The sequence below is a fragment of the Corylus avellana genome, chromosome ca8 (assembly GCF_901000735.1).
Source record: "Corylus avellana chromosome ca8, CavTom2PMs-1.0".
In the NCBI taxonomy this organism is placed as follows: domain Eukaryota; kingdom Viridiplantae; phylum Streptophyta; class Magnoliopsida; order Fagales; family Betulaceae; genus Corylus; species Corylus avellana.
In genome coordinates this window covers 13927102-13948126 of record NC_081548.1, presented here as the reverse complement: position 1 = coordinate 13948126, position 21025 = coordinate 13927102, and the positions used below count along the sequence as shown (strand labels likewise).

At 35.1% G+C, this 21025-nt stretch overlaps 1 protein-coding gene across 1 annotated transcript; it reads left to right on the top strand.

The window, feature by feature from the left end:
* Positions 1–1151: 1151 nt before the first annotated feature.
* On the top strand, positions 1152–11269 carry LOC132189106 (ATP-dependent 6-phosphofructokinase 3-like). Its single transcript, XM_059603631.1, is given in 14 exon segments — positions 1152–1363; positions 1606–1652; positions 1790–1829; positions 2077–2139; positions 2226–2363; positions 3887–4045; positions 4193–4246; positions 5660–5728; positions 5836–5965; positions 6121–6386; positions 10138–10186; positions 10296–10450; positions 10880–11053; positions 11056–11269. Coding segments are annotated over 14 exon segments (1485 nt in total). The 5' UTR covers positions 1152–1255; the 3' UTR covers positions 11089–11269.
* Positions 11270–21025: the final 9756 nt, after the last annotated feature.

Here is a 21025-nt window from a genome sequence, read left to right as displayed (position 1 = left end):
ATGTGCCTTGTTTCACTTAGCAGTCAAAATTATCGGCTTTCGTGCCAACTATTCATTTAATGTATTCATTTTTTATCTTTGTTTACGGAACAGGATCCTCTCCAGTCCATTATGGACTGGAGAATATACAGTTCATGGCTAGGATTTCATCTCAGAAATCCTATGGTCACAAATAGGACACACATCCCATCAATAAAAATAATAATAAAATATTATTTTAAATTAAAAAGATTTTAATAAAACAATTAAGAAAGAAAAAAGAAAAAGAAAAAAAAGAAAAGGGTGGCTCAATGGCGCTAGAGTGTGAGGTCATGCTTGGGGTGGTTAAAACCCACCCAAGGAATGAATTAAGGATTGGCCCTTGGGGTGTGAGACCATCCCAAGAGGCTGGCTCCTGGGGTGACCATTGGGGGTGGCTCTACCCAAAATGGTGGTGGCCAGCCACCCCCTTCTTTTCTTTTTCTTTTTCTTTTTTCTTTCTTAATTTTTTTATTAAAATCTTTTTAATTTAAAATAATATTTTTTTATTATTTTTATTGATGGGATGTGTGTCCTATTTGTGGCCATAAGATTTATGAGATGAAATTCTAATCATGAATTGAATATTCTCCAGTCCATAATGGATTGGAGAGGATCCTGTTCCTTTGTTTACTCTGTTTGTTTGTCTATTTGTTTTTGGGATACTCAGATTTTGTTGTTGTTTCTTATTGTAATTTTGTTTGATGTACTAAAAAAAAAAAAGAAGAGAGAGTAACTTTAAATATTTTGTATTTTCAACTATTTGCCCTTTATGTTCTTCGCCGAAAACCACTCCCCTATGTCTATGTCCCCTCGGATCCGATCTTTAAAAGTAAAAACCAGTGTCCTTTTGGCGATTCCAACGGTAGACTTTACAGTACAGCCCCGCCAGCTGTTTTCGCGAAACAGGCCACGCGAATGAAACGCTAAATTTAGGTGCGTATCACCTACAATATACTTTAAATAAACTTCCAAAAACCAATGGATCTCAACCGTAAAAACCATTACGTTCATTTGGCGATGATATCACGAGCCGTCAGGATTCACTGCAAGACCCATGGGATCAACCACTGTCGCATGCCCTGGTGGCACACTATAAATAGCTAAATACCGCTTCATTTTCTGCATTTTGCAATCGTACCCCTCCACTGTGCACCATATTCCGCTTCTTCAAAAAAGCGCCCAGATATTATTTCAAACAGGATTTTCTCGGCGTTTCCGGTTCCTTTCTGGAAGGATGGGGATGGCTTGTTCCGAGAACTCGGTCTTGAAAGCAGTTAGCGGCGAAGCTGGTTACGTGCTCGAAGATGTTCCTCACCTCACCGATTACATTCCTGATCTTCCTGTATCTCTCTCTCTCTCTGAGTTTTTTATTTTGTGGATTTGTTTAGGTTTAATTTTGTTCTACCAACTGACGGTCGTTGTTTGGATCAATGTTGTTTAAGCGATCAATTGACATTCTATTGAATTTCCGAAATGTTCTAGCAATCGCTCAGTTTCGATGTATAGAATAAAGTGTGAGCTCCTATATGTTTGATTTCTTTATTTCTTAAATTTTATTCTGATGGGTGCTGGGTTGTATGGCAGACTTGTCCTAATCCATTGCAATTCAATCCTGCTTACTCGGTGGTCAAGTAAGTAAAAGTTTCATGGCGATTGATTTTTTTTTTTTTTTATCTTTTGTGGTTACTAATTTCTTTTATTTAATGGTTTTGGCTCGACAATATGATCATTTTTTACGCCGCTTTTTTTTTTTTTTTTTTTTTTTCAGGCAGTATTTTGTTAATTCGGATGATACGGTTACTCAGAAGGTCAATTCTCTGTTCTTTAAGTTGATTTATTTCCTACATCTCGTTGTAAAAAAAAAATGCATATATATATATATATATATATATATATATATATATATATATATATTCTATTAGAGAAGTTGGTATTGTAAGACTATGCTCTAATTGTATTGCACACGATATTATCACTAGCTAGGTTTTGCAATTTTGGTGTAAACAATTTTCAAAAGCAAGCTGATTTTCCTTATTCTTGGGAACTCATTTACAGATTGTTGTTCACAAGAGTAGCCCAAGAGGGATACACTTTCGGCGTGCTGGACCTCGCCAAAAGGTATTGCTTCCCGTCGTGTTTGAATGCTGTTGAAGTAACTTCAAGTCATGTTCATGTTAGTAATATATACCTATTATGTTACTCAGGTCTATTTTGAACCAGATGAAGTGCATGCGTGTATTGTAACATGTGGTGGTCTGTGCCCCGGGCTCAACACGGTGATCAGGGAAATTGTGTGTGGTCTTTATAACATGTACGGTGTCAATAGGATCCTCGGGATAGATGTGAGTAGTGATATTGATTGATGCTTTGCTAGAAAAATTTGAGCTCTTGTTACTATTTCTTCTTTTTCTTTCATACATGTTTGTGCTGCTTCTTGTTTTCCAGATAAGAGTTGTGTAGGTCAATCTTTATGGTAATCCAGGCCCCCTCCTTCCTTTTAGTCAAGAAGGGGAAAAAAGAAAGAAAAATGGTAATTTTGAGATCAGAATTAACTTCTGTGAGTGGAACGAGAACATAATAGTGTTTATTATCATGTCTGAAAATAGTCTAAAAGTCAGATTATCAATCTTCCTAGAGCTTTAATGGCATTTCCTCCCCCTATAAGAATGGGGTGAGGGTGAGGTTCTGGGCTTAAAAGGCATTACGTGCATGTGGAGAGAGAGACAGAGAATGTCACTGTATGCAACTGTTATCCACGTCATGTATATATGTATGCATCTTTTTCAATTAGAAATATGCTAGTAGGAGCAGACAACATAAAGGTTAGTGGTTCTAATTAAGTCTGGATGCAGCAAAAGCTAAGATCTTGAGGTGGACCAGCCATGAATGTGTTGTCATTGGACTTATCAAAAAAAAATGAATGTGTTGTCATTGGAATTTAAAGATGCCATATTTGGTAATGGTTTTTGAGTACTTCTGGCAGCATGTGCTCAAAGCTTGTAGAAATTTGAATGATGCTACTTACTAATTAAAGATACTATATCTTATCAAAAAAAAAAAAAAAAATTAAAGATAAAAATTTAAATGAGTCTTATGAGCCTGATATGTCAACTAGCTTCATATGCTTTGTATTTCCTTTTGGTTTGATTACAATTTTTGTTTTCGTTTGTGATAGATCTATGGTATATCTTGGTATACAGCACAGATGCCAGGTTTTTAGGTGTCCTATGACTTTTAATACGTTGACTTTCATATGTCACAAGGATGCGGGACAGGGCCATTCCAAGAAATTTCATTGGAAACTAATCAATTCTGGAATAGGTCCAAGGACCAAAAGCCTAATTTTTTGCGTTGCAATATATTCTTCCTTCATTGTGACTCTTGTCTAGGTTGACCAACACAATTTTGTGATATAACTTTTTAAATGTCATCAGCACCTTGTTCTGTGAACCCATGACATCACACTGGCCTACACACGTTGAATGGACATGATATAAGTATAGGTTACTAGATGCTTCTTGCATCTCAGTTATTGAAAGTGTGAAATATAGTAAACGTGCAAGTATGACACATTGATATCTAATTGTGCATAACAACATGGCTGAATCCAAAGTTATGGGTTAGCACTTGCGAGGTGTGTTGTACCTGGCGTCCATTTCCAAGTGTTGCTGAAGCTGAGGTCTTGAAAATTTCAGCATATTGTTATTAAACATATCTTGGTAATACAAGTTTTGCAGATAAAGTTTTGAGATGAGCAAGGGGAAAGTTTTGACATTTTGTTAAACAGAATATTTATGCTTCATAATTTGAGACTCACTTCTTGATTCAGTGGCTCACTAACAAATTCTGTTTGATGTGTATTTAGGGAGGATACAGGGGCTTCTATGCCCGAAATACCATTACTTTAACACCAAAGGTTGTTAATGATATCCATAAACGTGGTGGTACCATCATTGGGACCTCACGAGGAGGCCATGATACCTCAAAGATAGTTGACAGCATTCAGGATCGTGGAATTAATCAGGTATGGAAAGGCTTGCTATATTCAAGTAATTATTCTGCAATGTTTTTTGTATAAATCAATAAACTCAAAAGTTCATTTTATATATTTGTTTGAGCCACACACAATTCCTTTGGTTTGAGTATTTGTCATTGCTGTTATGTAATCTAGGTTTATATAATTGGAGGAGATGGAACTCAAAAAGGAGCAGCTGTCATATACGAGGTAATTTTATTTAGTAAATTAGAGAAAGTATGAATGTTGGAGAGAATCAATTTGATAATGTAATATATGGCCTTCTCAATTGTGGACATGTTGCCTCCTAAGCATGAGGATAAACTGCTTAGCCCGTCAGGGGTGAAAGCTCCTGGATTACCTGGTAACTGGTTTTGGCGGGTGGGGTCAGTTACCCGTAGGAATTTGATTAATGGTGAGGATTGTTGTACAGTATGCGTTTGCGACGTGCAATTAATCTGAGTAAAGTTCTCTTATGTTATTAAAAAAAAAAAAAAATTGTGGACATGTTGATTGTGATAGCTGGGGCTACTTAGTTAAAGGGATGTACTCGACCTTTCTGTTTTCGAATTTCTGCAAAACAGTATATGTGTGTGGACCCCACAATTTTATGACCAACTTTGCCTGATCTTAATGATCAGCAGTCAAATCTCTCTCTCTTTCTCTCTCTCTCTTCACAAATACACAAATTTAAGAGCCACTGACTTCAATGGTTTGATAGGTTTTATGTGATAATTCCAAGCCTTTAATCATTTGGTGTCTACAAATGTCCTTGGGCTGTGCGAAGTAGTATAAAATGTTTGTAGAACTTTCTTTTGCTTTCTTACATTTTTCATAATTTTGTCTGCATGTGTCCCTGTCATTTACCAAAGAAACAAAGTGTGGGTCCCTGTTACTGTATAACGTTATTTTCTACTCACTTACCCAAAAAATAAGAAATAAATAATCAATCCCCTTCCCCCTCTTCCTCTCTCCTCTCTCTACCTAAATGATTGATCGCGTACTTTGAATGTAAAAAATAGGGGTTGTGATCAAACCAACCCATGAACCTGCCCATTGTTGGCTCGCACTCTCTTGACCCACTTTTAGTGTTGGGTCTGACCGACCCTCCCATCCTTATCCAACAAGTCATTGTACTATAACTAGACACCGTAAAATATGTATTGAATATAAAACATATCTTAATTATTATATTATTTTATTGTCTTTAGGAGTTTTTCAACGTATTAATATTAGGGAAAAGGTGAGCTTTAGTTTTTACCATCAAACTCTGTGTTCACAGAAATACTGTGCTTCTTTATTAACATATTGCCAAATCTAAAATTATAATGAAGATAACTGGTTATATGTGGTAGTCCATGTTGATGGTATCTTTTTTATTTTTAATAAGTAATTGGTCCGTGTTGATGGTATTTTAGATGAGTTTTTGAGTTTGGGCTTTATGACCTTCTATTAAATGGGTCAGGTTAGACTTGTTAAAGAAAATACTAAAAAGTTCAGGTTAAGTTGCGTTCATGTTATCATCTAAGTGCTTGATCTAACCTGAACTGACTTATAGCCATGCTTAGCCCACCATTTTTCTTGTGTCTTAGTTATTTAAATGTTTTACTTCTTACTGAGCAGGAAATTAAACGGCGTGGACTCAAAGTTGCAGTTGCTGGAATTCCTAAGACGATAGATAACGACATTCCGGTACTTCTTATCCATAAACTGGACTGGATCCAATGATCTAATGTTTGCTCATTGTTTTTGTTTGCATTAATCCTTGAAATAACTTGTGTGACCTTCCATTGACTCAGGTTATTGACAGGTCCTTTGGATTTGATACTGCGGTTGAGGAAGCCCAACGTGCCATCAATGCAGCCCATGTTGAAGCTGGAAGTATTGAGAATGGTGTTGGTGTTGTAAAATTAATGGGACGCTTCAGTGGTATGCTCTGTGTTTATGTTTGATATTCTTGTAGGTTTTAAAGCTTTGGGTTTATGATTTAATGTTAATTATATAGCGTTTACATGTTTGTAATAATTATCATGTCTATTTTTTCTTTTTTGTCTTTTTTACTATCTAACAGGATCCTAATGCAGGTTTCATTGCTATGTATGCTACTCTTGCCAGCCGTGATGTGGACTGTTGTTTAATTCCCGAGTCTCCCTTCTATCTTGAAGGAAAAGGTGGACTTTTTGAATATATCGAAAGACGACTCAAAGAAAATGGGCATATGGTTATTGTGATGGCCGAGGGAGCAGGACAGGATCTTCTTTCAGAGAGTTTGCAATCCATGAACTTGAAAGATGCTTCAGGGAACAAGCTACTACAAGATGTTGGGCTATGGATGTCTCAGAGGATCAAGGTATCTCTTATAAAAGGACAAACATACTACATTTTTTTTTAAAACAAAATGGTTTTAAATCTCTTTTGTGCAATACTAGGTTTGTGGCTCACATGTGCACATCTTATCTATGTCCACATTGCGGGTGTAAAAATACTGGACTTTCTCTGTTGTGCAATTGGCTTGTGACTGGCACATGCAGATCTTATCTATGTCTTTATTAGGGGGTGTTCTAAATAAATTACCTTTTGATTTAACATGATTAAAAGCATAATGATATGCTACTTGGAATTAGGTTCCACAAGATTTTACTTCCATATCCATTCTTGATGTGATGGTAATGGCACGTCAAGGCATGTCACGACGAGATAGCCATCAAAATTTTGCAATTTTGTTTTTTTGGTCGACGATGGGTTATTTTTATGCTAAATCAAATTGTTTGAGCTTATGACAGATAAGGGGGATGGAGGTCTTTGTTTTGTTGAGAGGAGCAAAGGGGTATCTCGAGCATGAAGTGGTTGTTGAATATGGTGGAGGAGATGATTAAAGGGGAGAATTTGAGAGAGTTTATAGGACTTACGGTTGGTAGCAGAGCGTATGTTGCACAGAGTTGTGCAAATGGTCATGGAAGGTATTTAGCAGTGGTGGAATATGGTGGAGGGCGGAGAGGTTTCAATCTCATTCCAGAGGACAGAGAAGGTAGGAGGTGGGGAATTGTGTTGTGGAGATGAGAAAGGTAGTAGATTATCCAAAGTTGTATGTCATTGTTGATAGTAGGTCTAGTAAGTCGCATGGTTGCTCAAAATCAATGGGGGTGCGTGGTAATCTGCTGATGCCACAAAATATGATTTTGATTGTGGATTGTAGATGATGGTCGTATGTGGAAGCTCTGGTAGGGAGGGGGCATTATCAAGAATTTGAGTCTAAGGGTAGAATGGGTACTTCAAAGATGCAAATGGTAAAAGGTAAGGACAGATGTGGTAAGGAGGTGTGGCTGTTACTCAGAAATTTTGGTGTGCAAGTTGTTGGTGACAGCTTGAAGTTCCCTTCGGTGGTTATGGACATTTTCCTTGATTTACGGAATGTGAAATATTTGCTGGTACCCCTCAAAAGTGAAGTGGAACAGTGTCTGGTAAGAATAGAGGTGGGCCAAAGACTGATGAAGCAAAGGGATCGACGACGTACTACAGGGGATGAGTTACTTGTTTGTGTTTATCTACAGCCAGTTTATGTTCCATCATCAAGTGGTGGAGTATGTCGTGGAATTTTAGCATTGAAAAGTCAGCATAGAGTTTAGTTGCGAAGGGTGTTTATGCTCATAAGAAGTATTTTGGCTACAAAAGTTGCAAACCAAGAAAGTTTCTCTTTTGCGTCAATGTTATGTTGAAGATCCTATAATCTTCTACTGCTACATCACCTTGTTGTAGTCTAGTTCTTTATCTCTTGGAAGTTTAGTTCTGTTATGTTTCATATTTCTTGAATAAGTAGATATTATATAAGGACCTTGTACCCTATGATTTTGGCATTATGAATGAAGAAGCTTATTTCTGTATAAGCTTATATACTATAGGCATATCTAATTGGATTGAAAAACTTTAGAGGGACTTTTTATTGGGTGGAATTGGTGGATTTTAAATTCCATTTAGTTAATTGGTCGAAGATTTTTTTTCAATGCTATCCGGTGGTTGGGGAGTAAGAAATTTGATTCAATTTAACTAAGCTCTCCTTGGAAAATGGTTATGGTGTTACGCTATGGAGGAGGAGGTTTTGTGGAGATTGTTGGTGGAGACTAAATACGATAGCATGAGGGGAGATTGATGTTCCAAGGAGATAGCATGGCCTGTCGAAGGAGTGGGAGCGTGGAAATATATAACGTGAGTGGGGAGTTTTCTTGAGTTTTGTTAGATTTAAGCTGGGAGATGGGTTCAAGATCAGATTTTAGCATGATTTGTAGTGTGCGGACCATCCTTTGAAGACATCTTTTCTGGACCTGTTTAGTATTGTGCGTTGTAAGGACACATGGATGGTAGATCATATGTAGTTCCATAAAGGAAATTTCTAGCGGAGTATATCTTTTACAGGACCAGTGCATATGATTGGGAGGTGGATTTGGTTTCTTCTTTCTTTGAGCTTTTGTATTCTATTAGGCTGAGGCAAGGCAGTGAGGATATAATTTGTTGGATCCCCTCGGGTTAAATTTACTTTACCCAGTTTTTCAATTCGAACTTCAATGTTTAAAAATTGGCAATATACCCCCCTAATGTTTCAAAAATTTTCAATTTAGTCCATCTGTTACTAATTTCCATCAAATTGGACAGAAATTAAAAAAAAAAAAAAAAAAAAGCATCAAGGGTAATTACGTAATTTTATAGATTTCCGTCCAATTTGACGGAAATTAGTAATGGAAGGTCTGAATTGAAAATTTTTTAAACATTAGGAGGGGTAAATTGCCAATTTTTAAACATTAGGGTTCGAATTGAAAAACCCCTGGAAGTTCAGGGGAGTAAAGTGAATTTAACCCGATCCCTTCCAAAAAGCGGAAGTTTGAAGTGAGGTCCTTTTATCGTGTGTTGTCCACTCCTGCTAGTTTTCCATTTTCCTTGAGGAGTATTTTGGATAGTCGAGGCTTCAAGATTGCCATTCTTTGTGTCTTGATTGCATCGGTAAAATCTTACTTTGGATAACTTGAGGAAGAGGAAGATCCTAGTGGTGGATTAGTGTCGTAGATGCAAAAAGAGTGAGGAGTTCATTGATCATCTTCTACTTCACTGTGAAATAGCAAGAGAGTTATGAAATATGCTTTTTAGTCTTTTTGGTGTTGAATGGGTTATACTTAGTTAGAAGGATAATAGAGTTGGCTGGTTGGAGAGGTCAGTTGGGATGCCATAACATTTTGGAAGTTGGCGGATGGTACTTTTGTGCTTAATGTGGTATATTTGGAGAGGAGAATGCAAGGAGCTTTGAAAATTGCGATATTTCGGTGGTAGAGCTAAAAATGTTATGTTCAAATCCCTTTATACACGGATCGCGACATATAATAGTTTGCATTTTTCTAATTTTTTTATTTTTGGACTTCTGTTCTTTCTTTTCTCTAATACGGGGTTTTTCTCTAATGAGATTGTATTCCTTATTAAAATAAAAATTTTACATGATTAAGTTTTTATAGCACATCTAGAGATTATTAGACTTCCTTTCTAAGTTGAGATTCATTAAAGATAAAAGGAGTATACTTTCCTTCATGTGTTTCCCCTAGAAATTTCACCATCTATATAAATGTGTAAAACATTACGATATATTTAAAATACATAATATATTGTCGTGTCCTGCTGTGTTTATTCCACCTGCTGAAGAATTGCTGTATCAGTATATCCATTTTATATCTATATTATCAGTAGCACCATATGCTTCATCTTCTGTACCATATATAGCAATGTTTCAAAAAGTTCTGCTTCAGACAAGATCCTGCAGGGGTTAGAACCTGAGCTGCTGCACTGTGTGGTGTCAGGTTCATTTAAATTTCTAAAATTAAAATCCTTAAAGTGGTATTAAGTTGTTTTCTTTCTGCATATGGCATATCAAGTAACTGATGAAAGTCTTTTGCTGGGAAATATTTTTGTTCAACCATCAGGTTGCAACAAGACTGCTAATTTAGTTTTAGTAAAGAGACATCATATTATTGCCTCTATTTTTTGAGATATTCTCTTGCATATTTCTCAGAGGGTTAATATAGATGTCTTTTGGTTATAACAGTTTTCTGTTTCTCTTGCCGTAGGATCATTTCGCATTGCAAACTAAGATGGTCCTTAATCTTAAATATATAGGTCAGTGCCCTCAAATTGGCCTCCTTTTTGTGTGTGTTTGTTTCCTTTTCTTGTTTTTTTCAAATGGGTCTTTTATTCGACATGGCTGTACAACCAATTAATCTTGCAGATCCTACATACATGATCCGGGCAATTCCAGGCAATGCTTCTGACAATGTCTACTGCACGCTTCTTGCTCAAAGTGCAGTTCACGGAGCAATGGCTGGGTATACAGGCTTCACAGTCGGGCCTGTCAATGGCAGACATGCTTATATTCCTTTCTATGTAAGTAATTCTGTGCCCTTATATAATCACGTTTAGTCAGAAGTAATGGATTTTTGCCATCTTGTTTGTTAAAAGCAACCAACTCATTTTGATCCAAATTCATGTTGTTGGTTACCAACACTCTATTTGAATCTAAAATTCTGAGGAAACGATTCCTTTAAACGGAAAAATCATAGAAGTAATGAACTCATTTAAGTGTTAAGATTTAATGAACTCATTTAAGTGTTAAGATTCTTATCTTTCCTGATCCTCTTAATCTCTCTGGAGGTGACCTTAGAGATAACCTTTCACGTACACAACCTATTTCCTTCAAATATGCAATAATGCCATTCCCAATAGATAGAGAAAGCAAAAGATAACCTAAAAGTATATTGTTTTGGCATAACCAGGACTTGGTGCTAAATCTTTTATCTGAATTTGTATCAACAGCGTGTCACGGAGAAGACGAATCAGGTCGTGATTACCGACAGGATGTGGGCAAGACTCCTTGCTTCGACCAACCAGCCAAGCTTTGGGACCACCCCCAAAGATGTAACTGAAGTGATGAAAGAGGAAGAGCCTCAGGCACCATTGTTGGACGGGGACAGTTGTAACGAAGACAAGTTATTTTGACCAAAGACATTCCTAGTATGTCATAGAAGGTGCTCAGCACACAGCACACTAGTTTGGTAAAACGTACTATTATTACAGTTAGTAGCTACTCTTAGTTGGATGCCTTCCCTCTAATATTGGTTTTACAGGAATTTGCATTCGATTAATGTTGTAACATTGAGAGGTTATATGTGGTTATTCTGGGAGCAAAATTTTCATTTCAAGTTCTATTCTGACACTTCTTCGAAAGGACTGCATTAAGATTAGGGTTAATATGGTGTAGTACTTTCACTATTTTTTATATATATAATAGGGAGGAATATAATAATGGTTGAAATTGTTTTGTTTTCCTTTATTACAAGAATCTCTCTTCGGATACTCCCTCTTAAACTATATATATAAGTCCGGCTTGAAATAAACTCTAACCGGTTATGGCACAAAGACTTTGAAACACATTAGTTTGTTGGGCTTCAGATTTTCTACACCCCGTTCGTGAAATGAAATGATAATTAACTTCAATGCATTTTAGTCCTTTCGTGAAATGGATTAGAAATAGTATGTAGTGTAACTTGATTATTGTAATAGTAAGATTCGAAAGGTGAGTCTCCTAAAAAATTACCATGTTAGTTCACTAGTGCCATGAGTTATGGCTCTGTACTCAGTTTCTGCGTTAGAGCATCAAGCATTTTATCTAAGAAAAATAGCATAATTTTTTTACTTTATTTATTACTTTTACGATACAAATTCCAATAGATTTTCTATTCAATTTTCTATTTCTTTAAATGATTTTTTACTATTTGTTTATTGGTTTTTTAAACCACCAAGAGAGGAGAGAGAAATGATTAAAAACATAATACATAAGCTCTAGTGCTGGCCTAAAAGTAACCAATAAGAAGACAAGTAGTTGGACATGATTTTTGCTTCATATTAGTTAAGTATAACACAATACGAAGGTTTTAGAGCATCTACCGAAGATGCTCTTAGATATATATAATTTTTTTATTTTTTTTCTAATAAGAAGATGCTCTTAGATTGTATTACCATGAGTAGTGATAATCATAACACCAATGTGAGTAAACAGTCACTCACGTCGGTGTATTTTATAATATTATTTTTTTAATATTACTGTTCATTTTTTAAAATAATATAATAATATTATAATACAATTACTCACGCTGGTGTTATGATTATCAGTACTCTATTACCATTGTCTATTATCTTACTTTTACATGTGATCAAATTACTGCCTAAGAACGTCCATTTGAAGGAGGACCATTTTTGGTGTAGCATAAGCATTTTCCATTTCCATGGCTCGTCTGCAAACTGAATTAGATAGTGCATCCTCAATTGTTCTAGGAATAGAAAATACTAGAAAGTTGGGAGGTTAAGCATGAAAAAGGAAGGGAACAATGAATTGAGGTGATACAAAGAATGAATGGGTATCTTTCTCTTTCTATAGAGTAATAATATCCAGTACGTTGAACAGGATTTAGGGATGACAAGGAAGATGATGGTTAAGGCATGGGAACCGATGATCGTGAGCACATGAGTAAACTTTGTAATGGAGGTGTAGAAAATGATGGCGAACACTGCGGATGAGAAGATGAAATAACATGAAGTGGGGATGGTAAGACACTCATAATAGGAAGGCAATAGATGAGGTAGATGACTCATCACACACGCGCGCACACACACACACACACACATACACACACACACACACACACACATATATATATATATATATATATAAAAGTCGAAACCCCTCTCAGAAGTGCCTTAAAATTGCGACATGTCACGTGAATCTAATTTTTTTTTTTTTTAAGGCATAATTTTTTAATCGATTTTTTAAGAGTGAACCGATTTTTTCCTGGTCATTAATTAGCGACATTAATTGCGTTAATTATATTTCAAGTGTTTTTCATATATAAATTATTCAATAAATTAAGTATTATTAATGTTTGAATCAAATAAAGAAACAAATAATATAAATCAAATTATTATGTATTAATACGTTTAGTCAATTTAATTTGTATATTAATATGTTTAGGATTCTCAAAAAGGGGAAAAAAAAAAAAAAAAGACGTCATATATATATATATAAAACCGGTTTTTTTCTTAAAAACCCGGTCATTAATTAGCGCCATTAATTGCATTAATTGTATTTCAATATATTAATTGCGTTAATTATATCTATATGACATCATTATTTGCGTTAATTATATTTTAATATAATCCATATGTCATTAATTAACGTCATTAATTGTGTTAACTATATTATAATCCATGTATTCTTCTTGCTATTTTTTTTTTCTTTATACAATTCATTTTAAATTATATATACTTACAAGAACAAAGATTTATTATTATTATTTTTTATTTAAAGATGTGAGATATATTTTTATACGTCTTTTTAACTATGAAAAATGATGTATTTAAATTTTAAAATTATATTATAATAAAGAATCCCGCGCATAACGTGGGTTATATATATATATAGGGAATCCATATCAGTCTCATTCATAGAAATCATTATGAGCATAAAGCTCTTACAAACAACCATAGCCAAAGCTACGAGGTTACAAGCGTCACAGATGACGTATTACATTCCAAACCCAAAACCAATCCACTAACTCATGACTAATCTAAATATTAAAAAACAGATCTATGCCAAACAGACTTAAATTAATGCATAAGTAGTGCTTATTCCTTAGAACTAAGGGTAGACAAATCCCTAACTGAAATACTTCCTCCTCGACCCGAAAGTCAAGAGTCAGGATAACGTTCACATCCACAACCCAAAGGTCTGGACCATAGCAAATAACTCAGTAGGCATTAGACATGCAGATCGAGAGGGGAAAGAGCCTTATTACAAGCAAAAAACAGGAAATAAAAGCGTACAGGGAAATAAAGGGATAAAAACAGAATAGAAAAAATCGGACAAACAATAAATGGAAACCAACAGAACAGGGAAAAAACCGAAGAATCACACTAAGCGGGAAACGGCAGCTGGAAGGAAGCCGATCACGTGCTGGCCGGAAACCGACGCAGAAGGTGGCATCGGAGCTCACCGCGAGGCACCCCTAAGTGGTTTGGGGTGGCCAAGGGTGGCTTCTGGCCACCTCTTCTATTTTTTTTTTAAAAAATTTAAATTAAATTAATAAAAAATTATTATGCTGACGTGGCAAAACAGTGCGTTTCAACCAAACTAATGGCAGTTAAAAAATTTTGACGGTTGGGATTTGCTTGACATTTTGATTGACCCAGGGAGTAAATTGTCGGGAAAAAAAAAACTTAGGGACAAAAAATTTTTGGCGTGTTTATCCAAGACGTTTTGATATAATTTCCCTAAAATTTATCCACCTTAATCAAGAAATCCTCAATTATTGCCCGTGGAACCTTCACTAACCTGTCAGCCAATTGGAGTGTCATCGATGTGGGCTTCAATTCCCCTAACCCCAACTGTAAGTAGATTGAGTAGGGCAAAAGATTTACACTTGCTCCAAGATCCAATAATGCCCTTTCAATACGACTGACTCCTATTATGCAAGAAATAGTAGGACACCTAGGGTCCTTGTACTTGATGGGCAACTTTCATTGCAGGATTAAGCTAACCTACTTGGTCAGGAATGCCTTCTTTGGGGCATTCGTCCTCCTCTTGACAGTTATGAAGTCTTTCAAGAACTTGGCATATGACAGCACTTGCTGGATGGTGTCCAAAAATGGGATATTGGTTTGGACTTGCTTGAACACCTCCAAAATATCCTCAAACTTCCTTCCTTTCTTAGGTGCTCATAACCTGTTAGGGTAAGGTTCTTTAGGCAAAAATGAGCTAGGAGGATTCTCAACAACAGGTGTGGCTTTGGATGGCTCAGCATCTCTCTTCTCCTTGTTGCCACTCTCTTACCCTTGTGGCACAGTAGGGTTCTCTTCTGGTAGAACCACTTGATTGTCAGCTTGTCTATCTAACCTCAGTGTGACAATCTATTGCACCTGTTCCTACCCGTGCGTAGGATTTGATGAACTTCCAACCCCAAACTGTCCCTTTGGGTTGGGCACGGGCAAACTAGGGAACTTTCCTTTCTCTCTTCCACCCAAGTGACTTACATGTTGACCCATCTGACTCTCCAGCTTGGCAATCACTTGGGTGTTTACCATTATTGCACTCCTCACTTCATTGATGGATTGGCAATCATCTTCATCAAATCCTTGAGAGTGTCTTTCAACGACTGTGAAACTGAGGTTGGCACTTGAGTGGGAGCTTGGTAAGCAAGTGATGGCGCTGAATGGGCCGAGCGACCATGATTCAGAACCGGTGGAAGAAATCTAGGAGGGTATTGATTTTGAGCATAATGGGGAGCTCCTCCCTGATTCACCGGTTGGTTCTGCTTCAACGGAAAATTAGGGTGGTTCTGCCACCCTGGATTGTATGTCTCAGAGTATGGTCCATTTGACTGCTTCCGATAGTCATTGAAAGCGTTCACTTGTTCCATAGGATACTCGGCAAAAGCCAGCATAGATGGACAATTCTGTGCTAAGTGCATAGGACTAGCATATATGGAACGGCTATCAACATTGAAAGTTTTGGCAACATTGATGGACTGACCCACAGTGAGAGCGTCAACCTTCTTGGTCTGGGCATCTATCTTCATCTTCAACTCAGTGTCTTCTTTTAACTCATAGATGCCTCATTTCTTGGGGATACGGGCTGATCTGTCCCGACAACTTGAAAAATCCCACTACTAGGAATTGTCAGAAAACTTATTCAATGCCTTGTATGCTTCATCACCCGTCAAACTTAGAAATGCTACCCCATTTATAGACTCGATCATGCTATGGTTGGATTGAGTCAATCCTTGGTATAAGAACTGAACGAGTCTCTACTTCTCATATCCATGAGGAGGGCACTTTATCAGCAGATCCTTAAATCCCTCCCAACTCTCAGAAAATCTCTCATCTTCCTCCTAAGTTAAAGAGTTGATCTCCTTATGGCTCTCATTCACTTTCGACATCGGGAGAAACTTGTTGTAAAACTTGCTCAACAAGATTTCCCAAGATGTAATGGATCCGGGCGTGTGGGAATCCAACCATGCCCAGGCTTTATCCTGTAGAGAGAAAGGGAAGAGTCTAAGGTGGATAGACTCTTCAGAAAAATTCTGAAATTTGAAAGTGGCACAGATGTCCTTGAATTTCTTTACATGACTGTAAGGATTTTCAAGTTCCAAGCCATGGAATGAGGGTAGGAGTTGGATGACATGTGGCTTCAGATCAAAATGGGTGGCATTGGTTGGTGGCAACACTATGCATGAAGGGCAGTTAGTCGCAACGGGTGCGAACAAATCCCTAAGGGATGTAGTGTAATCCACATTCCAAGCTCTAGCTTGGTTTACATTCTTAGCTCTCGCATCCTCATTCTCAACCCTAGGTTACTCCACATTTCGGTGTATGTTATCTTCCATCTCAACTGGTGCTCTCCAATTTCTCCTAAGGGTTCTATCAATGTTGGGATCTAAGGGTATCAACTCTAGATTCAAGGATCTCCGACCAAGCATACACCAAACAAAAACTCTAAAATAAACTAATTAACAAGAAACAAAATATTCACAAAATGAGAAAAAACAAAAACAGAAACAACTATTCACTAAATAAATGAAAAAGAAAGAAAAAAAAAATGAAAAACTTTCCTACTTAGCTGCAGCTGGTCTGCTGAAGCTGGTTGCAGAGTTGCTCTCGAGCGCAGGTGAGGTGTGATCGAGAGCAGATGCGCACGGGATGCTTGCTGCGATGGGCTTGAGTGCGCTCGAGCATACTAACAGGGACTAGGCTCCTCTGATATGCACACAAGAAAATAGCAACCAAACTTTTTTTTTTTTTTTTTATTAGATCAAAGCACAGAAACAAATAAAATAAAAATAAAATGAAACAACAAAAATAAAACAAAAATGCTAATTATAACTAGTAGAAAAACAAAATTAATTTAAACAAAAATCAATTTTTTCAAAAACAAACAACTCTCTAGCAACGGCGCTAAAAACTTGATGTGTAAATTTAAAATACTCGCAAGCACACGAGTCATGTGCAAGTGCGAGGTCGATCTACAGGGAATTGCGTTGCAAAAATCAATTTTTAATCTAAATCAATCCTATTTTAACCTAGTTCCGCAATTGTGTCTTCTTTGTCGTGCAAAATAAAATAAACTAAATTAAATGATGAAAAACAATTGATAGAAAAACACTAAGGTTTTCTGAATCCACCTCGCCAAATCAAACAACACATTCTTGTATTTTATACACATAACCGACAAACAAATTGGTCTTGTACATTGTTCAAAGTTCCGTAAAAATGCATATTAAATCATTCAATGAATCCAACCGTTAAACGAATCACAACGAATACCCAATTGAGATCAAATCATCCACTATATCCGTTTGATATACGAATTACAATGGATATATGTTCTCAATCGAATGATTCGATGTATCCATCGACGAAACACATCGAATATCCAACTTTTTATAAATAAGAGTCACAACATTCAATCAAATGAAATTTGAGTAAACATCGGAATTGTATAAATAAAATAACAAGAACGTGATTGTTTATCAATGGTGAAGCTTCATCTTCAACCTTAGTTGAAGGTTTTAGCCTCTCATGGTGACAAAACTCATGATAATGTGAATTGAAATTATAAAAAACATAAAACTTACAAAGAGAAATGTAGACAAAGCGTAAGAACGACAATAGGTCAAAAATGAGCTCTAAACGGAGCCTCCCAACGTAGGTTTACAATAAAAAAGTATGCTATAAATACTAAAAATCTAGGGCTTCAGCGCTGCCAGGTCAGCACGGGTGCGCTTGATAGCACACTAGGGCTCGAGCGCACTCCAAGTTCTCTGCGGTGCACAACTTAGGCACTACGTGTTTAGGTGAATGCAAGGTGCACTTGATCGTGGTCTCCATGCGCTCGAGCGCACTTCCAGAGATGCTCTTCTTCAATTTCTTTACAATTTTCACATAAAAGACTGCAGTTTTCTCTCATTGACCTGCAAAACACTAAAACACCAAAACTAACCAAAAACATCATAAAATAACAAAGCTAAAGGTTTAGCAAATACAAGTTAAGGGGCCCAAATATGCAATATTTGGCACTCATCACAAGTCAACCACGACCAATAGCCATGAAAAACTAATGAAAAAAATTCATCCCAAGAAGACATTAAGCTTTGATACCAACTTATGCAGGGTGGGCGTAGTGGGTTCGCAACAGCCAACAACAATGGAATCACAACTCTTCTTAAACCAAGATTCTATCAAGAAATTAACGCAAAAGGGATAGAAAATCACTCATAGAGTGTTTCATTGATAGATTAATCAAAATTCATAAAATCTATCTCTTACATATTAGGTATGTTGTATTTATAAGAATAAGCAAACTTGGAGCAAAAGTAAACCTAAGACTATTATGGAAATTTTTAGAATAATAAAGGAAAAATTACAATTAAATAAAATCATAATTTAAATAACATAAATAATAAAACAAAATATATTTGATAGCTTGATTATCTGAGTTGCTGGAATAAAATCTTCATTAATGTCCCCAATAGGGCAATCAAATATTTCCTTATTTGATTATTGCCTTCATTTCCGTCCATCTTTTTAATCTTTACTGTGTAGCCCGTTTTAACCTAGTAAACATCAGAATTAGCCAAAGCTTGTGAAACATGACTTTGTAGATCTTTGAATTATTTTTCCAATGCCACCAAGCTTGCTCAAATCCAATATCCAAAACTTGAGATATAACCTTCTTAGTAAAACTCGTCAAGTGCGAATTTAAACAAAATGGGTAAAACTAGCTTGCATCATTCTCAACGAGTTGGAGAGAATTCGTCCTTGAATTCTGATGATTCTTTACCCGATCCTTCGAATGACTAATCAATCCCTTCCATCCATTTCTCTTCAAAAGTAAAATAATGTAACATCCAGATATAAATAACACTCCCTTAATTAACACAAGAATGTGAGTATCATCTTGAAAATTCTTTACAACAAGTTGAGATAATGCAATCTTCACACATGCTCCACTTATTTTCTCCATTTCACATGCCATGAAGATCTCCCAAAAGGGATCAATGATCTCTTCTGTTTAATAAATTTTATTAAACAGAAGAGAAGTATTGTGGTATGCTTTTCCTTTTCCTTGTAATTTAGGAGATGTCTAACCTATATAAAGGTATCTAGTCTTTGTTATATGAGAATTCAATTTATACTATTAATTAAATTTAAGTGTTTCAAAGTTATTCCTATGTTTGCTTATGTGGGGCAATTAAAGACTTTTTATTCTCTATTTGTTATTTTCTCTCTTCCTGAATTCCCTTTTCAACCTTCAATTATTAGTTTCTGGTGCTATCATACGCTGTCAGGACAATCTTAATTCTCCCTGGCATCATTTTTTTTATTTTAAAATGTGAAATATATTTTTATATATCTTTTTTAATCTATAATGAAAGTATAATATTTACATATATTTTTATGTCTTTTTTTATTATCAGATGTGAAATATATTTTTATATGTATTTTTTTTTTAATAATAAAGATGCATTTAAATTTTAAAATTAAATTATCACGAAGAATCCCGCACAAAGCGCTGATTATAAGCTATGCATAATTTTTTAACAAATTTTTTAAAAGTGAACCGGTCACTAAATTAGCTTAAGAGCATTTAATTATATTTCAATATTTTTCCTTCTATGTGATTTCATTAAGTTTAAAAATATAATGTACAAAATTTATTTCTCATAATTTATTACTTTCCAAAACTATATAAAGACAACATTCAGAATTTAAAAACATACTACATTAATTAACTACACATAATCGGGCCATAAAAGTCATAAAAAAAAATAAAAAATAAAAAAAAAATAAAAAAAATAAAATGGCCTTATAGCCCTTTTTTTAAATGGCTATTTTTTTTTTCTTTATACTTTTCATTTTAAACCATGCATACCTATAGGAACAAATTTTTATTAAGAAAAAAAAAATTGTTTATTTTCCTCTGTATTTTTTTTTTTTTTTTTCAAATGTTCAAAATTATATGTGTTTGATTAGTATTGAAATATTATAGATGCCACACTAAAAATATTAAATATTCCTGCTAATTTTCTATATTATATCCATGTATTCTTCTTGCTATATTTTTTTAAAAAAATCGTAGTATAATATATATATATATATAGGATTTTTTAAAATTTTTCTAACAATATATAGGATTTGCTGCTAGGAAATTGGAAACGGATTACCAAAGTGCTAATATGTTTTTTTCAATAGATATCACAATAAAAATATTAAATATTCATACTAATTTTCTACATTATAATTCATGTATTCTTCTTGCTTTATATATATATACTTTTCATTTTAAATTATATATACTTATACGAACAAAGATTTAAACATGTTTTAATGTATATGAATTAAAATAAAATAATGGCTCTTATGTTTTATGGGATTTTTTGTTTTGTTTAGTCGATTTTACCTATTTTTCTTATTTGGTTAAAGATTAGGTGTTTGTATACTCTTAGAAAATCGTAGGAGGATAAGTAGACAATATAATATATCTTCATATGCTAATCTTTAAAATTGTAAGGCTCTACTTTTGGGGGAGTGTTTTTTTGTTTTTAATTTGAAAAAGTATTTTGAAGTGATATAAATGTGAAATTTTTTTCTATTTTTAAAATTTTTTGGTGTTTGAATTGTTTGTTAGTGTTTTTTTTTTTTTTTTTTTTTTTTAAGAAGAGAAAACGAACAAAAAAATAAATAAATATAAAAATAACAAGCGAAGCAGTAATCTTTTCTAATTAACTAGACAGTCATGTTTTGTGCATGAAGTGTTCCCAATGGTTCTCAACCTAAACAATATGTTTTTCGTTACTTCGATAAAAAATAATGCAAATGACATTCATAATTCTTTTTAGCATTACTCTCTAG